This window comes from Cetorhinus maximus, chromosome 6, assembly GCF_964194155.1.
Source record: "Cetorhinus maximus chromosome 6, sCetMax3.hap1.1, whole genome shotgun sequence".
Lineage (NCBI taxonomy): Eukaryota > Metazoa > Chordata > Chondrichthyes > Lamniformes > Cetorhinidae > Cetorhinus > Cetorhinus maximus.
The window spans coordinates 118,344,045-118,366,727 of record NC_135884.1 but is presented as its reverse complement, the minus strand read 5'-3'; the positions used below and the strand labels follow the sequence as shown (position 1 = coordinate 118,366,727).

Genomic DNA, 22,683 nt, shown 5'->3' with positions numbered 1-22,683 from the left:
CCGATTTCTCTCCTGAAAAGCTGACATATGGGTTGAAGCACTAAGAGCCGGGTTTCAAAGTAGGCTCAGGAACCCGAAGCTCGGATAATTTCCGGGTTCGACCCGGTATCTCAGCTATCTCGCTATCACGTGCCATTTTTAAACGTAAATGTCCTAATTGGGCAGGAAGCCGAGTGTCTCCAGGAGGTAGGAGCAACCTGCTTGGCACCAGTAGAAAAGGCAGGCAGCAGCCATGTTGAGGCCTACGACTGCCTTGCCGCTAAAAGCAGACAGCACATTAGAGGGCTAGCAGCATTTAATTGAAGGAAAGTGGTCATGCAGCTAAAATGAAGGTAACATGCACATCCCTGCACAAACACTTTTCACCCAATGCAAACAAATTTTCAGACCTCCCCATTTTGAACCTGACAGCACCAGACCCTTCGGGTCCGCGGGACTCTCTTTTGAAAAAGTACAGCCTCCACAGAATTTGGTCGATATCCTGAAATTTTCCATCTTGAGAGAGCATCACCATCATATGAAATTCCGTGGCTCAAGGACACAGACCACCATCGCCTTTTCTGGGCAACAAGAGAGGGGCAATAAATGCAGCTTTGCAAAAGTCACCCATATCCCGAAAACAAGCTTAGTTATTTACCTTTTCTTTTACTGCTGTAAAAAATAAATGTTGCAAAGCAAACAGTTGCTGTGATCACAGAAGTCATAAGAAAAGTGAGCAATGTTCCTGATTTTGTTCTTGGCTTGGATCCTATAAAAATGCAAGACCAAAGATGTGTTATTGATTATTCACCGCTGTTCCTCTGTGTTGCTTAAAGCAAGTCTGTGCTTGTAACAGAAAACAGAATTTTAAATTTAGTTGCAGTACAGCATGAAGCAGCATCAACTGAAAGCAGTGACTCCTATTTCATTTACAATTTCTGGTCCTGCATTGGCATTTAGATTATGAGGTCAATATGAAGATAATTATTTATTGATCCAGTACCCCACCCAGTCCCACTCTGCACCCAAGATATGCTGCACCTGATGCTTGTTTAGAAAATAATACTGCTCCTTTTCTAGCCTAAGGATCAAGAGCTAGTTTGCATCTAGGCCTTCCTTTTGCGGATATTGAAATTGGGAAAAGGTGATTAAAATATAAGTCACATGTTGACAAGTAGCACTATGAGATGACAATGTAGTGTAAAAGAACAGCTTTGGGAGCATTTTTAAAAACTTACATTTATATTTATACATCTAGACATGCAACAGAAAGGCTTCCTATGGCTTGTGTGAAAGATCCAGGACCAAACCATGACAAAGATTCGTGATAAGAGAGGCTTTGAAGAAAAATGCTCCATCCTATACTGATTTCTCACTGAATACCTTAGAGGGGAAGGCACTCTAATGCTGACACACTTCTTTGATAAAGTCCCTCAAGGACACACAAAGCAATTGGGACCTGGGACAATTAGAAGACTAAGATGTACAGCATGATACAAACTGCCCTAAGTAGGTTCTTCCACCAAGGTGAAGGCAGATGTATGTCTGATAGCTTATGAGGAAACTGAGACTTGAGATGACTAATGTTGGAAGATGTCAAATGGGAGCAACAATCTCATTTTTCCAGGGCTCAGTACCTACTATGACTAGTTTGCAGAGAGGCAAACAGTTGCTCTCAAGCTATACCAGAAATAGTATGATATATAACGTATGCCAATGCTGTGGCCAGAAAGATGGTGGCAATGTACTTACACATTTTATGGTCAGTTCTGATGCTCACCACCATTTTGAGGAACACTTGATACCTGCTAGGCACCTAGCATAACCTGCATTTGTCAATCGTCTATTGACAAAATAGTTACAATCTACTTGTGGAGGAGGGAGTAATTGGATCCCTTTGGGATCAAGTTGCTTCCAAAATGATACAAGTGACGATGGAAATTCAGAACTAATTTAATTCTCTGTGACAGATGTGTAAGCTAGCATCTGAGTGAAGTGGATTCTAAGCACCGAGAGAAATGTTAATGACTCCCCATCCAGCCTGGCTCCCTAACTGATCCTAGATGAGGTAGACTTATCACTGGGGGCTGGGAAATTTCCCATTGGTTTGCAGAACTAAATGGAGTCAATGAGTGTGTTTAACTGCAGGGCCACTTCTGTGTACACTTGTGGGTAACAAAATTCTGGCTCTGCCAACCTAAGCTCGCTGGGCTCAGGAGAGTGAGTTGTGCTCCAAAGGGCATTCCATATTGAAATTCTACAAGTAGTTTCATTCAGAGATTCTTAAACATGTTACTAGAGTTTTGTATCTACCGATACTGAATGATCAAAAAATAGATTATTTGGTTGAATACTCACTAAGGATAATTATAAAAAAGTTTTTGTTTCTAACGGTAAGCAAAACAGTTCCCTTGCACATTTTGACCTAGGAACAGCAGAATCCACTTAGAAATTCCACTTAATTCAGATATAATATTGATACTACTTTATTGTCCTGTACATTTCTAATAAATTCATATGAAAATTTGTCATTATTGCTATTGTGCTATCCCAGTGAGCTATGAAAAACATTCACAAAAAATTCACTTTTCAAAGAGCAGATGAGCAAAGAACAATCTGAATGATGAAGTAAAACTGGACAACAATTAAAATATGGCAAGATTTATTGTAAGGAATAGATGTTTACATGTGTAGGAACCAAATAATGTCTTTTATTTGTAAAGATCCATTTGTGTGGCTCAATTACATAAATTCAAGCCAAGGTTTCCTAAATGAAAATAAAATATAATTCATACCATAATAGAATCAAAAAATGAAATGGTTCTCACCATTTATTAGATACCATTCTCCTTTATTGTTACTCACCCTTGATGGTCAAGCTGACAACATTTTGTAAAGGTGTCTTTAAAGCTTCATGACTAACTAAGCAGACATAACAAGCTCCATCATCTGTTTGGATGCCTTTGATGATTAGGAATGAAAGCAGATTAAATGTTCCATCTTGATTTTGTTGCGGTGATCCTGCAACTGCTCTTGATGTGACGTCAACTTGGCTTTCACTGTCTTTTGAACCACGTTTGAACCAAGAGAGAGAATGGTCTTCTGGATAAAAATTTTTCATCTCACATATGATTGCTTTATCTTCCCCAAGTTCAATGTCAATGTTTGCAGTGTTTACTGAAACTGTAGGAGGTGCTACAAAGACAAAAGGAATAAGGATAAATATTATATTCCTTTTATTGGTTTTCTTTATTGATGTCACTCTAAAATGCAACATGGTCATGTTAGCCATGCACAATTTAGCCCCTCGAGCCTGTTCTGCCATTCAATGAGATCATGATTGATCTGAGACCTAACTCCATATACCCACCTTTGTTCCATATGCCTTAATACCTTTGGCCAACAAAAATTGGGCTATCTCAGGTTTAAAATTTACAATTACTGTTTGCAAAAGAGAGTTCCAAACTTCTACCACAATTTGCAAGAAGAAGTGTTACCTTATTTCACTTCTGAAAGGTCTGGCTCTAATTTTGACTATGCCTGTTTAGCTGACCTTCACCCCCATTCCCTCACCCTCAGGTACCCCCACACATACCCATGTGAATGTCCCTAACATTTATTTCTCTACCTGTAAAAATTTTAAAATTAGAAGTGGTTTTTGCTACCTGATTTGTTGTCTATGAGAATACTTCAATATGATTGGCTGCTTACCCTGCTTGATGGCACTGCTGTTGGATGCTTTGAGACTTCTTGACTTAATGACAGCAACAAATTAACTTTGGGAAAGGGGAAATCTATGCGACAGAGACCCCTAGATCTTTGTGTATAGCTTTCATCAAGATCTGAAGCAAATGCTCTGTATTTGCTGCTACCACAAAATTCTTATCACAGAATCTGTCCCCTAGTTCTAGTCTCTCCCACAAAGGGAAGCATCCTTTCAACATCCACCCTGTCAAGTCCCCTCAGGATCTTACATGTTTCAATAATATCACCTCTCATTCTTCTAAACGCCAATGGATATAGGCCCAGCCTGTCCAACATTTCGTCATAACACCTTCCATCCCAGGTATCAGTTGTCTGAACCTTCTCCTAACTGCTTCTAACACATTTATATCCTTCCTTAAATAAGGATACCAAAACTCTACACTGTACTCCAGATGCAGTCTCACCAACACCCTGTACAATTGTAGCAAAACATGCCTACTTTAATATTCCATTCCCCTTACAATAAACAACAACATTCCATTTGCCTTCCTAATCGCTTGCTGTACTTGCATATTAACTTTTTGTGATTCTTAGACCAGGACACTCAGATCCCCTTATACTTCAGAGTTCTGCAGTGTCTCTCCATTTAATATGCTGCTTTTCTATTCTTCCTGTCACAGTTGACAAGTTCACATTTTCCCACATTATACTCCACCTGCCAAATTTTTGCCCACTCACTTAACCTAATTATGCCCCTTTGCAGGCTCTGATGTCCTCTTCACAACTTACTTTCCTACCTGTCTTTGAGTGATCAGCAAATGTAGCAGCCATACACTGGTGCCTTCATCCGGGTCATTGATATAAATTGCAAATAGTTGAGGCCCCAGCACTGATCCCTGTGGCACTCCGCTTTTCACATTTTGCAAAATGACCCATTTGACTCTCTGTTTCCTATTAGCTAACCAATCCTCTATCCATGCTACTACGTTACTGCCGACACCATGAGCTCTGATTTTGTGTAGTAACCTTTGATGTGGCACCTTGTCAAAAGCTTCTCATATCACACAGTCCACCTTGGTGGATATTTCGGTATGCAGAAATGTACCTTCACCACTGAGGTAAGTTAAAACTCATTCAACCAGATTTTGGAAGTGCTTTTCTCTTATCACCTCTTATTAATGGGTGCATTAAAAACTGTGAATAGATCTCAAAATTCATACACACTTTTTTTGGCTCAGTTAGGTGATGGCAAATTATCTGCTATTTTACAGCAAACTGAGTCCGATTATTGACAATATTTACATCTCTGTACCTCTCTCATCAGTACATTTTTACACTTCCCGAAGTCAGCTGGAATTCTTATTTACACCATTAACATTTCTAGTGAACATAGTTAAAAAAAATAACTCCAATCACACTTCCTGAAGAATTACACTTCAGGCATCATCCTTTACTCACCTGTTACTGCCAGAGTAACTCTCCCCATTGCTTTATCGGAAAATATTGTAACCGTGCAGGAGTATGATCCAATGTCATGAACTGTAACATTCTTTAGGAGTAAAGAAGCATTTGCTTTGCTTATTTCATTTATAAAGAGACTTGATTCTGGTCTATAGCTTTCAAATTCTCCAAAGTCCAACAAGCAAACTGCTTTTTCATCGTTCCCCACCCTGTGGTTCCATTCGATCACAATGTATCTCAAATCAAGCTCATCTGTGTGCAAAAATAAGCAGCCAAGCAGGACATCTTCACCAATTGTGGCATTGACAGCCGGGATGACCACCACCTCCAGGGAAGCTGCATTAAGAAAAATACATATTGAAAGAAAACAGGCACGAAATACGGTTCATAAATCACTAATTGGAATCATTTTTTGATTTAACAAAATTCCATGGGGGAGAAATGGCCGACAGTTTTATGACAAGGAGGTGCAAAATGTGGTCGGGAGGGGGTGGGGGGGATGTGGGGCACCTCAGCCACTTCTGAAAAAATCTGTTTCCTACATTATAACAGCGGCTACCCTTCAAAAAGTATTTTACTGAAGCAGTTTAAGATATCCAGTGGATGTGAAAACACTACATAAATGCAAGTCTTTCTTTTGTTTTTGTTTCCCAGCCTGTAGCCAGCCAACCGGAGAGGCATGAAGTGGGGTAGGGAGTGTGGGGGAGGAGTGGCCTATGATCAGGAGTTAGGAGAGGTTTGTGATTGGGGGGGGGGAAAGAGGCCTATGATTGGGCATGGAGGGGGAAAACTGGTAATTGGGAGGGGGAGTGAGGTTCGTGATCAGGTTGGGGAGAGAGGCCTGTGATTGGGAAGGCTGGGATTGGAATATAGGGGGAAAAGTTGGGAGGATGAAGGCTAACTTGAGCGGCCAGGAGTACTGAAAGAGTCATTGGTCCAGCTCCTCCAGAAATATGGAGCGTAGCAACCCTGGGAGAACTCCATCGTAGCAATGTAACATCGGCAGTGCGGGTAGACAAGACAAACGCCCTTTTGAGTGTTGGGGGGGGGGGGTAGTTGGGTCAGGTCATGGAGTAGTCAGGAGCAGGGGGAGTAGTTGCATTGAATCAGTGGGGGTTGGGGGGGGGGGGGGGGGGGGGTCGTCAGGGAGATAGTCCGTGGATCAAGAAGGGTAGTTGGTGGGGGAAGGGTCGGGGGAAGGGTCGGGGGGTCAGTGTGAGTGATTGGGGTGTTAGTTCTGTAGTTAACCAGGAGTTAGACTAGGATTTTTCTGTCTAGTGTTTCCTGGGTAACTACCCAGTTAAGTGCCATGGAACTGTCCGAAGTCTCTAACTCGAGCTCAGAGTCAGAGACTTTCGGGGAGGCTCCCATGAGCATGGGAAATGCTCATCGGAAGTTGAAACCTCCAGGGAAATTCCCACGGAGGTCAGCACATCAGGACATCTGCAGGGTCCCGAAACGTATCTACTTAACAAACATGAATTAGGAGCAGGATTAGGCCATTCTACCCCTTGAGCCTTCTCCGCCATTTGATTAGATCATGGCTGATCTGAATGTGGCCTGAACTCCAGGAACTCCACTTCTCTGTCTACCTCCTATAACCTTTGACTCCCTTTCAATCCAGAATCTATTTAACTCAGCCTTAAAAATATTCAATGATTCTACCTCCACTGCTCTCTGGGGAAGAGAATTCCATAAATCAATTAAATTCTGAGAGAAAAAAATTTTCCTCTCGCCATCTTAAATGGTACACCCCTTATTTTTAAACTTGTCCCCTAGTTCTAGTCTCTCTCACAAGGGGAAACATCCACTCAACATCCACCCTGACAATTTCCTGTCAGGATCTTATATGCTTCAATAAGATCATGTCTCATTCTTCTAAACTCCAGTGGATACAGGCCCAACCTGTCCAACCTTTCCTCATAAGATAACCCCTTCATCCCAGGAATCAGCCAAGTGATCAAGTCATAGTCCGACCTCTGACAATCTGGAGGCCGGAAGATCTGGCCCATTGTATCTTTTGGAGGTCGCTGATCCCTCCTTCCATTCACTGCTGAGTTTCTCAGTCGCCGGGAAACCCACACAACAGTAAATTTCAAATCAGGCTCCTAATTGTACAGTGGGAGCCCAATTTAAATACATTAATTACATTGGATGCTCTGATATCTTCCACCATAAGGTGACATGCACATGTGCAGCAGGTTAGGGTTGCATTCTCTGCATTTAATCCCCCCACCCTCTCCCATCTGTTATGTGGGTGTTAATATCAAGGCCCATATTTCTATTTCAAATTTAAAGAATTCTGAGGCTGAAAGCCATTTAGGCCTTAAGTTTTTCAGGCATTGGCCTCAGGATTCATTAACACTGTTTGGACAAGCTGCCGGCACCTGTCATGCCTCCAACCATTTGATAAAGATGAACGGTGGGCCACTTGCCTCACTGGCAGCAACCCAAAGATAAGCCCTGAGAGGGGATGGCCAAATGTGGGCTAGCAGAGCTGCTTAGGAGCATTGTGGAGCCGGGACAAACATTCCCGTAACTCTTGGTTCCAATTTAAACGTTTTTTAAAAAATATACTATTTGGTGGCGGTCACTGGCTAGGGCTGCATCCACGCCAAAAAAATATGAGCACGCACCATTTCAGGGTCTCTTTCTTAAACAAAAAAAAAAGTTCCCAAAACAGTGGAATGGAAATTGGACCTTATTGCTTCTGTTTTATGGGCAAAATGAGAGAAAACTTAGCGGACTAAGGTCCCGCATCTGAAGAATGTCTGGAAGATGTTTGAGGTGAGTAGATTGGACTGTTTCAAACATTTGGGGTAGCTGCTCAAAACAGATAAACATATGGATCACCAGGTCAATATAAGGAAAGGCTATTTGTTCCAAACAGATTGGGAGGGCATGCGAGAATAAGAAAGTTACTTAAATGGTAGACATTAGCCTAATTTCAATTGGGTATATATCCAATGATTGAAAGTTAGTGCAAAGCTGCTCAGTTATATTGAGGTGAATTTCTGGCATGATAAATGATCAGGGAATTTGCTTCCCTTTGTTTCAGTTTCTGGTTTTGCTATGCATCCTTCTTGTCTTTTGGAAAGTGGCAGAATAACATTACGCATCAAACAAATTTATTAAACATGGCATTTTGCAGATTAGAGGGAAATGATGGGTGCGCCCATGGGACTAGCTGAGTCATTCTTGTAGAGCTGGCATGAACGATTCTATGATTTCACCTTATTTTGATACAACAGCTGCAGTTTTGATGGGCTCAAGTATATATTTGAATAGCTGCTCTTTTGGAGTCTAAAAAACAATTACTTAAATTGGCTTGGTGCTGCCTGTTTTGGTAAACATTTTTCAGTTTGTCTGGTTCGTTTTGGAATTTGTTTGAAGCTTATGCAAAAAAAACCCCAACCAGACCAGAAAGTTTTTGTGGATGGTGAGGAAAGAACAGAACTGGTAAATTAGAATATTATGTACAATACAGGTTAGGAGAGCAGTCACAGCCACTTTTTATTTCCTGAAGAAGAGTTCAGCTTAAAAACTACTGTAAAACCTTCAGGGAGACATTTGGTTTGGGAAATCTGTAATATACCAATTATTAAATTTATTGTTTCACAAAAATAACTTTAATCAGAGTAATTGTGTATCTTTCCACCTCCCACTGGATTAATCCCTGGTATAAAGGCCGACTTTTACAACGTACAAAGAAATTGACTTCCTTATTTGTAGTAACAAAGACGAAGGAATTGTCCACTTACCTGCCAAAGAAACCAAATAAAGTATCGTGAGTCCCACTAGAAAGCAATTCATCGTTCCATTTGTCTTATTTTAAAGCCGATTTGTGAAAGGAGTACATGGTTAGTAAGCAAATAAACTAGATTTTTCAACGTCTTAACCGAAAAATGAAAGTGAAAGTGAAAGCAATAGCACACAGGAGGATGCAGGCTTTAAAAAATTAACAGGGCAACGCATTCATAAAGAGTGTTTATTCAAATTCGGGAGCACAAGATGCATTTCGACAAAAATTTGTGCCTTTTCATTATACATTAGTAAACAAATAAAAAATAGGGTTTGCCAAACTCTTCATCAAGATCGTACTTGTTTAAAATGAAACATCACTATGTAGAGAGGGGGGTGGGGAGGAGGAAGAAAGAACTCCTGTAGTTCAGAGTTCACCTATTTGACCAAATTTTTGGTCACCTGCCACCTCCTTCTGAACATCTCGTTTGTTGCCTCATTTCTTCTTACGCCTGTGTGAAATATTTCCATGTTAAAGGTAAATATAATATAGAACAAATTAAAATCTGAAATAAAAACTGAAAATGCCAGAAATATACTGCAGGCACGCGCGAGTAAAATCAGACAGAAAAGCTAATTAAAACAAAGATCGTCAGGAAGAACAATAGGAAATGTCAATAATACAGGTAAGCTATTAAAAAAGGCAGAGATTTTATAGCCTGCAAATGGATTAATTTAAGATAGAAAGAGGTAAACTACAGGATGCATTATGAGACGGTGCAATGTGAATGGGAGGAAAGTAGTATTGTCTAGAACAGTGTAGGAGCCCAAGACCAAAAGATCAGCCAGATTTAGGTTGAGGCGTGAGTCAATTTGAAGCAGAGGCACAGGGAGGTCAGAATAATATCTGGAGATTGGAAGGTGATCAACAAAGCTGTCATGTCATCTCCATTCCTGAGCACTCTGCAGCCCTCCTGTACCAGCCATTCCAAAAGAGCAAAATCTTAAGCCTCTTGTGCTCAATGTCACTTTGGGTCTGAAAATCCTCCTGCTAACTGTACCATTCTGTGTTGCTTATCTCATCCCATCCCCACCAGTGTCCAGGGTCAAGGTGGGGTTACCTTGCAAATAGTTTCAGCAGGTGTCCACACCATAATGAGGGTGCACCTCTTGTGGCATTCTGTGGCCTTTTTGGTGGGACCCATAAGCGCTGACCAACATCCTCACTAGGCTGTGTGGGGGTATGCAGCCATGGAGCAATCTGAAAGTTATTTGCACTGAAAGAACAAAACTTTACAAGGAACACTGGTGCTGACCTCCCCCATTATTGTACCCAGAAATCCAGATTGAGTGCTGCGAGCTTATTCAGTGACAGATTGCCAGAGCCAAGTCTCATCTTGTTCCTACTTAACTGGTGTGGACACACACATTGCTCTCACCCAGTAACCTTTATTTTTCAGAATCAGCAATGACAAACCATACTGCAATGGCAGTGTCAAATATCAGGTTTCTGTTTCTGAAGCGGAACCTAACACCATCCCGCTCTGGTCACTGACTCAGGCTGAAACAGACCGGTCAGTACCCTGCTCATACTCGAGCTGAACTTCAGATTGCACATCTTAGCACTGCCTCCACCCGTCTGTTGCTGAAACAATCCATCCGTGTCATCGCCAGACAAATGTGCTCTAATGTTCCTTCTAGCCAGCCTTCTAACCTGCAGCCTCTATATGCAGATCAGTTTATGGACTTTGGTGCTCATAAACTAACCTGCACCAAATTCCACTCATCCAAGATTCCTTTCTTCATTGGCCTGCATTGGTTCTTACTCCTACCATGTCTCAATCTTAATATTTGCATATTTAAATTCTTCCTTGTGCTTGTCCCTCAACTCTATAATCTTCTCCAGCATCACAATCCTCCCTGAACTGTTTCTTGGATTCCAGCCTCTATGCATCTCCCCCTCTTTTCACCCCACTATTAGCAGTTATGCCTTCAACCCTGTAGGACTCATGCTCTGGAAATCCTTTTAATCGTTTGTACCTCTCTGTTTCCCTTTTTTTTTTAAACCACCCTCTTTAAAACTTACCTATTTGACCAAATTTTTGGTCACGCACCACCTCCTTCTGAATATCTCATTTGTTGCCTCATTTCTTCTTATGCCTCTGTGAAGTGCACTGGGTCATATTTCCATGTTAAAGGTATGTAAATATAAGTTGTTGGTGCTTTCAACATTACCAATGATTTATTTTTGGCTTTTATATTTTAATGAACTTTAATAAAACCAAACATTTCGTAAACAAAAATTGTTTTCAGTATGTGGTAATTCACTGTCTGAAAAGATAATGTACATCCGGACACGTTTACTGAATGTTGTGACAAATCCTTTCATTGCCCAGCAATGAGTGCAGGAATCTGATAGAGAATGGTGCTGCAAGCTTAAAAAAAATCCTAGCAGACAAGACAATCGATTCATGCTTCCGCTGATAGAACTGAACATACAGGGTCACATCTCTTCCAGTGAAACTGTGTCAAGAAACCAATGGCTGCAGTTGCTATTGGACATCAGCTGCACCGCTCTGGATTTAAAGGTCTATGCTTCCTTTCCCTTTAAATTTCTTAGCAGAACGTTCACTTGATCTCAGTTGAAACTTGCTGCCGTAGATATAGGAAACAAAGCCATCGATTTCCACACTGAAGACACTGTTTTGCTTGGGAATAACTGGTTGCAGAAGTAGAATAAAATGAAGTGTTTAGATCAATGTGCAAAATCCAATTTCAAAGTTGCTTCAATACTTTTGGTATCTGAATACTTTACAACATAAGTTACAATTTAATAAAAATATGCTGGGGAGACAGGTGGTGATGCCACTACTACCACAGAATCAATGTTTTAAGAAATAACAACAACATTTACAACTTATATGTAAAACAGAGAATAATTGATATCTAGGGATGATTACAAATCACTAATTTGAGGAATTTGTACAAGCCCAGAACCATTAATTTATGCTTTGCAATCCATCAATTATCCACATATGGCTTCCAGTTAACTGCCTTTGACTGAAGTTATGGCTACAAAACTTGAAGTTCAAAATAGGATTAGTTTCACACACTGAGCTTACACTGCACTAAATACAAATTACTGTATATAACAGGCTAAGTCAAACTTTATTTTAGCTGAGCTATTCTTTAGCTAGCTCTACCAGAATTAAATTGACCACATTGGGATAACAAGTTGTCCTGTTTTGAGCTCTATTTTGTTACAGAAGGACCGTGGTATGATTTTCAATAATATGATACTTTAAAGTTTACTTTTACTCAGTAGGGTCTAAATTCACTTTCAGCTGGAGGGAGGGTTGGAAAGGATGTGTATTAAAACTAGACAACCCAGTTTGTGGACTGTTTCTACTTACATACCGCTTCAAACTGCAACAATAAGTGTTAACACATCTCTCAGATAGGTTTAAATAACAAAATACTACAGATGCTGGAAATCTGAAGTTGAAACAAAGTGCTGGAAAAACTCAGCAGGTCTAGCAGCATCTGTGGAGAGAGAAACAGAGTTAATGTTTCGAATACAACAGAGCTCTTCTTTGGAACTAAAGAGAGGTTATTTGTTCATGGGATGGTTAAGGACGGCAAATTTCCTTCCCTAATGGACCAGATTGGTCTTTATGATAATCGGCAATGGTTTTGTGGTCAAACTTTTAAGTCCAGATTTTCTTTGAATTCAAATTTCACCATCTGCCGTGGTGAGATTTGAACCCAGGTCCTCAGAGCATTACCCTGGGTCTCTGGAATACTAGTCCAGTGGCAATACCACTATGTCACTGCCTCCCCTATTCCTCTCTCCACAGATGCTGGCAGACCTGCTGAGTTCATCCAGTATTCCTGCTTTTACTTCAGATAGGCTTATTCATTTGACAAACACTGGGAGACAGTTGCTAGGATACTCCACTGGTAGCTGGTTTAATTGCCCAATCCCAAGACAGGAAATGTCAGAAATCAAACTTGTTTATTTATTCAGTTAGGAAACGAGAACAAGAAACACAAGGCCAGTCAGCTTTGTAAAAGAGCTAGACTTAGCAAGAAAAAGTATTTGCCTTTTAAGCTTATAACTGGTCAGAAACTGTATCAGCCATGCATGGCTCAGTTGGTCGCACTCTCACCTCTGAGCCACAAGGTTCTGGATTCAAGTCCCAATACAGGCCTTGCGCTTAAAAATCAGGGTGAATGCCCCAGTGAGGTACTGAGAGTGCGCTATGCTGGTGGAGGTGCTGTCTTTCAGATCAGATTTTAAATAGGATCCCTGCAGATGAATGCAAAAGATGCCATGACACTATTCTGAAGAAGGAGCAGAGGAATTATCTCCATAGTCCTGGCTAATGTTTATCCCTCAATAAACCAAGTCTAAGTTGAAGAATCAGTGAGATAATATACCAGAAAAGTATTTAGAAGATTGGAAAAATAAAAATGGAAACATGCGAGAGTTTATCCTGTTCATTTATTTCAGGGTTTTATTGCCATGATCCAAGCTATGCTATGGTGCAACTCGATATTGGACAGTAACTATAAAGTTTTCATTGTAAAGAGTGTGGAATACACTTATGGGACAGGTCCAAAATTTACAATACCTTTAAGCTTATTTTCCTCAGTGATAATCTTGAAGATGTGTTTCATTTCCTGTAGAATAATTCCTGTGACCCCTACATAGGAGGGACACTTGGATTTCACCACTGTAATGTAAAGATTTTTAAATAAAAATCTGATCTCACCAAAAATTTTTAGCTGAACTTTTCTTTATGCTTACAGAATGATAATTACAATTGGTGCTTGCACATGCTCACTTTGCAAAAACAAATTAATTTTACACTTTAAAAACCAGCTGGATCTAATGATTATCTAGGGAAAATGAAAGATCAAACCCTTAATGTATCCTTGCCGGTAACAGACATGTCAACTCCACCATCTCATAAATCAATCGACAAACTTTTAAAAATCAAGAAATTTGCTATAAAAATCATGAGTTGCTATCGCTGTGGGAACATAAACCAACATAGATTGACAGTCGATTTATGAACCTCATTACTAGCTTATTTAATCTCTAACAAGAAATATAGCACTGCATCTGAAAACGGTTTACAAAAAAAGCTACCTGTTAAAGAAGGATCCACCCTCCCACCAGAGTGGGAATGATACAGCACAGGAGGCGGCCATTTGGCCTACTGTGCCTGAGACTGATAATAAAATCCCTAAGCCGGTCCTGTACTCACAGCTTAAGCTTGGACACTGCCTGCCAGATAGGCCAAGCTTAAAGTTCAAGGTCACCTTGAAGGCGAAACTCAAGAAATGCGGCATGTTCACCAGATTGGGAGAAAATGCACAAGAAAGACTACCTGGGGAGCAATCTCAAGCAGCAACGGTGTTTTCTTAGAACAGCAAAGAATACAGGCAGCAAAGGACAAGGGGATCAGTGATCATCACTATTTTTCAAGCAAAGGGCCACTTTATCAAAAAACCTGCAATGTGAAAGTCACATCGACCACTATAATAGAGGCCATTGCCTGATTCATTCCTGCTTGTGATAACACAAAGGAAGAAAGGACATTAATTGCAAAGCAGAATACATTGCACTTTCTGGGGAAATGCAGGCTTGAAGTGGACTGACTTGGCTGCACCTCAGTGCTAGGGTGAGGGATTTATCTTCAGAACGTGCTTCTCTCTCCAGAGGAGGTGTTGGCACATGCCACATCCTACTGCGATGGCAGCTGCACCTTGAACACTTCCAGTAGCCAACTGCATAGAAATGCCAGGTGATACTTCCCTGGACGGAGGCCGCTGTCAGGATCGGCTCACTCCTGAAGGAGCGGGCCCATTTCCTGGATACAAATTGATCTCCCGCCAACACACACACTCCCACACACACACAGACGCACACTCCCACACACACACAGACGCACACTCCCACACACACACAGACGCACACTCCCACACACACACAGACGCACACTCCCACACACACACACACGCACACTCCCACACACACACACACGCACACTCCCACACACACACTCCCACACACACACGCACACTCCCACACACACACACGCACACTCCCACACACACACACGCACACTCCCACACACACACACGCACACTCCCACACACACACACGCACACTCCCACACACACACACGCACACTCCCACACACACACACGCACACTCCCACACACACACGCACACTCCCACACACACACGCACACTCCCACACACACACGCACACTCCCACACACACACGCACACTCCCACACACAGACGCACACTCCCCCCCACACACACACACAGACGCACACTCCCCCCCCCACACACACACAGATGCACACTCCCCCACACACACACAGATGCACACTCCCCCCCCACACACACAGACGCACACTCCCACACACACACAGATGCACACTCCCACACACACACACAGACGCACACTCTCACACACACACACAGACGCACACTCCCACACACACACACACATGCACACTCCCACACACACGCACACACACATGCACACTCCCACACACACACACAGACGCACACTCCCACACACACAGACGCACACTCCCCCCCACACACACAGACGCACACTCCCCCACACACACAGACGCACACTCCCCCACACACACAGACGCACACTCCCACACACACACAGACGCACACTTCCACACAGACGCACACTCCCACACACACACACAGACGCACACTCCCACACACGCACACTCCCACACACACACACACACAGATGCACACTCCCACACACACACACAATGACGCACACTGACTCACTCACTCAGACACTCTTCCCTGGGGCACTGGATCTTGCAGCCAGTCACTCCTCACTGGGGCCCCGGACTTCAGAGCCAGCCTCTCCTTCCCAAGACCCTGAACTTCGCAGCCAGCCTCTCGTGCGCCAGGCCTTACAGCCAGTCTCTCCTCCCTGGAACCCTGTCACTCCACTCCACCACACACTGCTCTCCTGGTCCTAGTTGGATGTGCCAGAACTCCGCTCTGGCATCATTGTACCACTGGTTGGAGAGCTGCACTTAGCATCGATGGGAGCCAGCACTGGCTTGCCGGCCTTACAATGAGGAACATTGGGCTAGCTAGAAAGACTGGGCACGCAGTCTAAACAAAATCCGACAATTCATCCTTGACTGCACTGTGGAAAGGCATGCAGGTTTGCAATCGGGCTCCACAACCATGTTAAAATGCACAAAAGAGAACTGATCTATGTACACAAAAAATGGTCATCTTCGATACCGATGGTAATGACTGTGCCCACTTGTTAGTAGAGGTATTCAACCAATCCTGCTCCTGGGCTCTTTTCTTTTTTTCTCTCTTTATGTATTGGGTTACTACTGAATTTGCTTCCACCATTATTTCAGGCAACATATTCCAGATTGTAATCATAATTCATGTGGAAAAATGAATAGAAGGATATACTGATAGGGTTACATTAAAGGCTCGTGTGGTATAAGTAGAATTATAATTCAGAGCTGCGCAATCTAACTTCCCAGTTATAGCTTCCTAGGATCATTTGAGGGATTATTTTCCTTAATATATAATTGTATATACAACCCATTTTTTGAACAGCACATTGAAGGGAGAACTTAAAAAAAGACTGTATCAATGAGGTAGGCTGTAATATATCCTTTATACCTTTTCTTAAAAAAAAATTGAAGGGAACATTCTTTGATCTTTTATAATGTATTCTGTTTTCTTCCCAGCGGCCTCTAGAACTTGTTAAGATACTATAGTTCAGCAGTAGCAGGAATCAACACACAATGCAGGCAAAGAAATTAGTGTTTCTTCGGCAAAGTCAGAAATATCATTTGTAGTTGAAATCTAGATCATAAAATAGTACAGCACAGGTATAGACTATACAGCCTATTGAGTCTGCATCTGCACTTCTGAAGAGCAAACCAGTAGTCCCACTGCCCCGCTTTTCTCCATATTGCTGCAAATTTTTCTCCTTCAATTATTTATTGAATCTATATCTACCACTCTATCTGGCAATGCATTCCAAGCCTGAACCCACTCATTGTGTAAGTTTTTCCTCAAGTCGCCTCTGGTTCTTTTACAATAAATCACTTCAAATTTGTGCCCTTGGTTATTAACCAACAATTGGAAGCAGTTTCTCTTTATTTACATGATTTAAACATTTTATGATTTTAAACATCCGTGTCAAATCTCCTCTAATACTTTTTCTACTCTAAGGAGAACAACCTGTACTCCTCCAGTCTAATTTGTACGAGTTAGAAGAATTGAACACTATAGCTATGATGTTACCTTACATATAAAATTGATGCATATTCTACATCTTAGAGTTTATCTTCCTTGCTATCGATTCTGCATAACTTACTTACTAAACATCAAATATATACGTACCCGTCACAATGGCTCCATGAAAATCTGCCTTCAGTAATTTAGTCTGGATTATCTGTGTCTGCCTACAAATGATAAAAAAGAAAGCACAGCAATCAAGGAGGTACATTGCCAACGAATTACACATAAATCAGTTGTTATTCAGTGCGATTTACCAGGAATCTGAAACGAAATGAATAATGTTTCTTTTAATTCTACATTTACCTCAGCCAAAAATAAATGAAATCTTTAAAAATAAAAGAAAAGAAAATAAATATTTTTAGAAGGATTTCAGCATTTAAGAAATGCAAGATTATCAAATCTTGCCAACCTCCTTCACGCAGCTGTTACTGCTTTCTGACCTCTTATGTATTTGTTATGATCCCTTGGAGACCGATAATCTTTAGAAAGATATTCGAATTTCCAGTGGTTGACTGAAAGGATCACACAAGATTTCAAATTTTAAGAATTTTACTGTAATAAACAAACTGAAAGCAACACTATCTAAACATTATAAAGTAGGCAACTTATACTCTAAAGTACAGAAATGATTCTTCATTTAGCTTTTAAAAGCATAGAAAATCACCCTCCATGGTTTTACTTTATTCTATCCCTTAGATGGGCGCTACATTCTCCAGGAGCCAGTCCAAAGCTATTCTCAGCTCCCAAAGGCTTGCTTCCTTTTCCCTTTGCCAATCTGATAACTTCTAATCCTTGGACCTTTATGGTGAGGGATGAACCAGAGATTCTTCCCTCTAGCCAAGCTAGGCGAATCCTCCAATCTTGTTTAAACCCTCATGAACTCAGTTTTTTCAATCTGAGTGTGAGCTCCCACCTGTTTTATGTGGTGCCTGACAGGGCCAGATTTTCTCTGCTTAAGGTGCAGGACTAGCTGCTTCTATCTTCATGCTCTCTCTCGCTCTCCTAGATTCTTGCAGATTGACCACGCCTGTGAGGTTCAGGGATCTTAAGAAAAACCTTTAAGCTGATACTACAATGGCTTTCTGTGGCCTCTTCCTGTCTCAAAGCCCATCTCCATGGCAATATGAATTAGATGGGAATTTATCCAGATAGAAATTCTGACTATCTTCTAAACCCCTAACTCCGTTCTACCTTGGAACCAAATACACAACTGATAGTATAACTGTTTACAAAACCTGAAATTCCTAATACCTCTCTGTGACTTGGAGACTAACAGTCTGTCCACCGTCAGCACAGCTGACCCAGTCAATGTTTACAAGTGTGAATATCTTGCACCTTCTTCCCAATAAATCAACTTGGACCCCCTTTTAACCTTTAACAATGAATCCACCCAAGCTTTTTGTTGGGCAGAATTCACAACAGGTCATATAACCCTGTTCATTCCTCCATTTTACCCTAAATTAAAGAGAGAGTCCCAAAGCAGAATCTTACAAACTTCATATTTGTAACATATTCAATACTTCTTTCCAATAATGACCTATAAATTGTTTCTGATGCAAACCAAAAATCTGCGATTAAGCAAAAAATATTCAGTATGAAAATGTTTGCATCAAAGTGAGTTGAAATTATTCAAATGTGTGTATCTTAAAACTCCCTGCCTTTTCTTAATGAAGTTCAGCAAATTCCTGTTTGTTTACTCTCCTCAGCACTTCATAATTTTATTTTTTCTGTCCAGCTGATCCTTTCCATTCTCCTCCAAATCCACATTTCAAAGCTATTTAGCAAGTTGGTTTCATTCTATAAGGTACAAGTCTCACACCCATATAAAACAACATTCCAAATCAACCTCTTTACAAGTCGCTCCTTGAGTTGTTTATTCAGAATTCTGATTAGCAACCGTCTCTTCTTACGAAATACAGCATTTTCCATTGCTATCCTTGTTCTTTGTTGCGCCTTTTATCTGCAGATATTAAGCTTCATAAATAGTAGAATTCTTGCACCTGGTCTAGTACTTTTCCTTCTATGAATATATGAATATTTCTTGGTGATTTTGGGATATTGGAGAGTGCAAGAAGAGGACCCTGGGACAGGCAGGGAGCCGCAGCTAGAGGAGAGTGCAAGAGGACCACCCTCGAACAGGCAGGCAGCAGCACCTAGAGGAGAGTGAGAGGAGGACCCTGGGACAGGCTCCTAGTGACACCTAGAGGAGAGCAAAGAGCTATAAAAACAGCGCGAGAAGCGGCAAGAGTTTGAGAGCAGAGGTGACAGAGAGTTCGGTGACAAGGGAGGAGGTGCTTCTTTCCTTTTCTACCTTTCCTCAGAAAAAGCGGCAGCCTTGGTAAGTAGGGCCTGGTGTGTAAATTAGAAAAGTATAATATTTTTAAACAAGTTGCTGTACTTGGATTTAACTGAGAAGCGCCAGGGAATAAGGAAAATTTAGGGCCAATATAATAAAGTAATATAAAAAATCCAAAGTAGAATAAAGTTAACGTAAGGGAAGTAGAGTTTAGACATGGCAGGGCAGCTTGGTTGAGTGAAATGCTTGTCCTGTAATATGTGCAAAGTCATGAATGCTACCGATGTCCTAGACGAGCACACTTGCAGGAAATGCTGCCAGCTGCAGAAACTTGAATTCTGGGTTTCAGAGTTCGAGCGGTGGCTGGAGTCACTGTGGCACATCCGCAAGGCTGAGAGCTACGTGCATAGCACGTTCAGAGAGGTGGTCACACCGCAGCTTAAGGACTTGGAGACAGAGAAGGAATAGGTGACCAGCAGACAGTCCAAGAGAAGTAGGTAGGTAGTGCAGGAGTCCCTTGGGGTCCCGCTCACAAATCGGTTTTCCGTTTTGGAAGCTGGTGAGGGTGCTGGTTCTTCAGAGGAGTGCAGTCAGAGCCATGTTTGTTGCACCATGAGTGGCTTGGCTGTCCAGGTGGGGAAGAGGAGCAAGCAATCTATAGCAATAGGGGATTCATTAGTTAGGGGTGCAGATAGGCGTTTCTGTGGCCGTAGACTCCAGGATGGTATGATGCCAACCTGGTGCCATGGTCAAGGATGTCACAGAGCGGCTGCAGGGCATTCTTCTGGGGGAGGGTAAACAGCCAGAGGTCGTGGTCCACATTGGTACCAATGACTTAGGTAGAAGGGGGATGTGGTCCTGCAATCAGAATTTAGGGTGCTAGGTAGAAAATTAGCAAAAAGGACCTCAAATGTAGTAATCTTCGGATTACTCCCAGTACCAGGTGCCAGTGAGTACAGAAATTGGAGGATAAGGCAGATGAATGTGTGGCTGGAAAGATGGTGCAGGAGGAAGGGCTTTAGATTCCTGGGACACTGGGATTGACTCTGGGGGAGATGGCACCTGTACAAGGCAGACGGGTTGCACCTGAACAGAGCTGGGACTGAGTTCCTTGCGGGGCATTTTGCTAGTGCTGTTGGAAGGTCTTTAAACTAACTCAGCAGGGGTGTGGGAACCAAGAGAAAATATTAGAAAGGAATACCAGGGTGTACAAAATACTGGGAGGGACAGATAGCACTAGTATAGAGAATAGTAAGTTGATAGGTCAAGTTGGGGTACGGGAGAAAGCAACAAAATCGAAACCAGGGTTACTATGCATGTATGTGAATGCACGGAGTATAGTAAACAAAATTGGTGCAGATTGCCATGTGGAAATATGATGCTGTGGCGATAACAGAGACCTTGCTCAAGGAAGGGCAGAACTGGGTGTTAAATATTGCTGGGTACAAGGTGTTTAGAAAAGATAGGAAAGGAAGAAAAGGAGGAGGGGTGGCGGTATTGGTTAAGGAGGGCATTGTAGTGCTGGAGAAAGGATGTCCCTGAGGGTTCAAGGACAGAATCAATTTGGCTAGAGCTATTGAACAAAAAAGGTCAATTACATCGCATGGTGTAGTCTATAGACTACCAATTAGTGAGAAGGACGTAGAAGAACAAATCTGCAGGGAAATTACAGAGAGATTCCAGCATTATAGAGTAGTTATAATGGGTGATTTTAATTACCCGAATATAGACTGGGACAATGGTAGTGTAAAGGGTGGAGAGAGGCAAAAGTTCCTAGATTGTGTTCAGGAAAATTTTCTACAGCAGTATGTGTCCAATCCAACAAGAAAAGACACACTGTTGGACCTGGTTCTTGGAAATGAGGTGGGCCAAGTAGATGAAGTGTCAGTGGGGGAACATTTAAGAGACAGTGATCATTGTATTGTACGTTTTAGGATGATGATAGAAAAGGACGATAGGCAATCTAGAGTAAGAATAATTAACTGGACGAGGGCCGACTTCAATGGGGCAAGAACGGAGCTGGGCCAGATAGACTAGAATGAAAGATTGGCAGGAAAAACAGTAGCTGAACAATGGGCTACTTTCAATAAAGAATTGGTTCGGGCACAGTCAAGATATATTCCATTGAAAAGAAAGGGTAGGGCAAACAAATCCAGAGCTCTCTGGATGAAAAAGGAGGTAGAAATTAGGATAAAAAATAAAAAGTGTGCTTATGACAGGTGTCAGGTAGAAAATACAGAAGGTTCAGAGGGGAGGTGAAAAAGCATATTAGAGAAGCGAAGAGGGATTATGAGAAAAGACTGGTAGCCAACATAAAGAGAAATCACCAAGTCTTCTATAAGCACATAAACAGTAATAGGGTGGTAAAAGGAGGAGTAGAGACGATTAGGAACCTAAAAGGGAATTTATACATGGACGAAGGAGCCATGGCTGAGGTATTAAATGAATACTTTGCATCTGTCTTTACCAAGGAGATAAATGCTACCCAGGCCATGGTGACAGATGAGGAAACTCTGTCACTAGAAGGGTTTATAATTGGTAAGGAGGAAGTGTTGAATAGACTGCCGGTATTTAAAGTTGACAAGGCACTGGGGCCGGGCGAGATGCATCCAAGGATACTGAAGAAGTGAGAGTAGAAATTGCAGAGGCACTGGCCATAATTTTTCAGTCTTCCCTAAACTCAGGGGAGGTGCCTTGTTCAAAAAAGATTGCAAGGATAAGTCCAGCGATTACAGGCCAGTCAGTGTAACTTCAGTGGTGAGACAGGATTCTAGAATCAATTATTTGGGAAAGAATTAGTCACATGGAAAAATATGGGTTTATAAGGAAGAACCAGCATGGATTTCTAAAGGGGGAATCGTGTTTAACTAACTTGCTGGAGTAGTTTTTTGAAGAGTTAACAGAAAAGGTTGATGAGGGTAATGCTGTTGATGTGGTGTATATGGACTTTCAAAAGGCATTTGATACAGTGCCACACAACAGACTTGTGAGAAAAGTTATTGCTCATGGAGTAAAAGGGACAGTAGCAATGTGGATACAAAATTGACTGAAAAATAGGAAGCAGAAAATAATGGTCAATGGATATTTTTCGGGCTGGAGGAAGGTTTGTAATGGAGTTCCCCAGGGATCGGTATTGGGACCCTTGCTTTTCCTGATGTAT

At 41.8% G+C, this 22,683-nt stretch overlaps 2 protein-coding genes across 8 annotated transcripts in view; both read right to left on the bottom strand.

The window, feature by feature from the left end:
* plekhf1 (pleckstrin homology domain containing, family F (with FYVE domain) member 1) overlaps nucleotides 1-9,128 on the bottom strand; it is a 70,573-nt gene extending 61,445 nt beyond the window's left edge. For all 5 annotated transcript variants that reach the window (XR_013576923.1, XR_013576924.1, XM_078544362.1 and 2 more), the window contains exons 1-4: nucleotides 8,907-9,128; nucleotides 5,143-5,481; nucleotides 2,845-3,174; nucleotides 638-748 (exon numbers count right to left, since the gene is read on the bottom strand). Coding sequence is in view for 3 of the 5 variants with exons in the window: in XM_078544362.1 (XP_078400488.1) it covers nucleotides 638-748; nucleotides 2,845-3,174; nucleotides 5,143-5,481; nucleotides 8,907-8,958 (832 nt within the window). In the remaining 2 variants the exon portion in view is untranslated. The remainder of the gene's footprint in view (nucleotides 1-637; nucleotides 749-2,844; nucleotides 3,175-5,142; nucleotides 5,482-8,906) is intronic.
* Nucleotides 9,129-11,127: 1,999 nt separating this feature from the next.
* pop4 (POP4 homolog, ribonuclease P/MRP subunit) overlaps nucleotides 11,128-22,683 on the bottom strand; it is a 30,409-nt gene continuing 18,853 nt past the window's right edge. For all 3 annotated transcript variants that reach the window (XM_078544369.1, XM_078544371.1, XM_078544368.1), the window contains 3 exons: nucleotides 17,330-17,391; nucleotides 13,521-13,622; nucleotides 11,128-11,605 (listed from right to left, as the gene is read on the bottom strand). In XM_078544369.1, coding sequence (XP_078400495.1) covers nucleotides 11,469-11,605; nucleotides 13,521-13,622; nucleotides 17,330-17,391 — 301 coding nt within the window. In that variant the 3' untranslated portion in view covers nucleotides 11,128-11,468. The remainder of the gene's footprint in view (nucleotides 11,606-13,520; nucleotides 13,623-17,329; nucleotides 17,392-22,683) is intronic.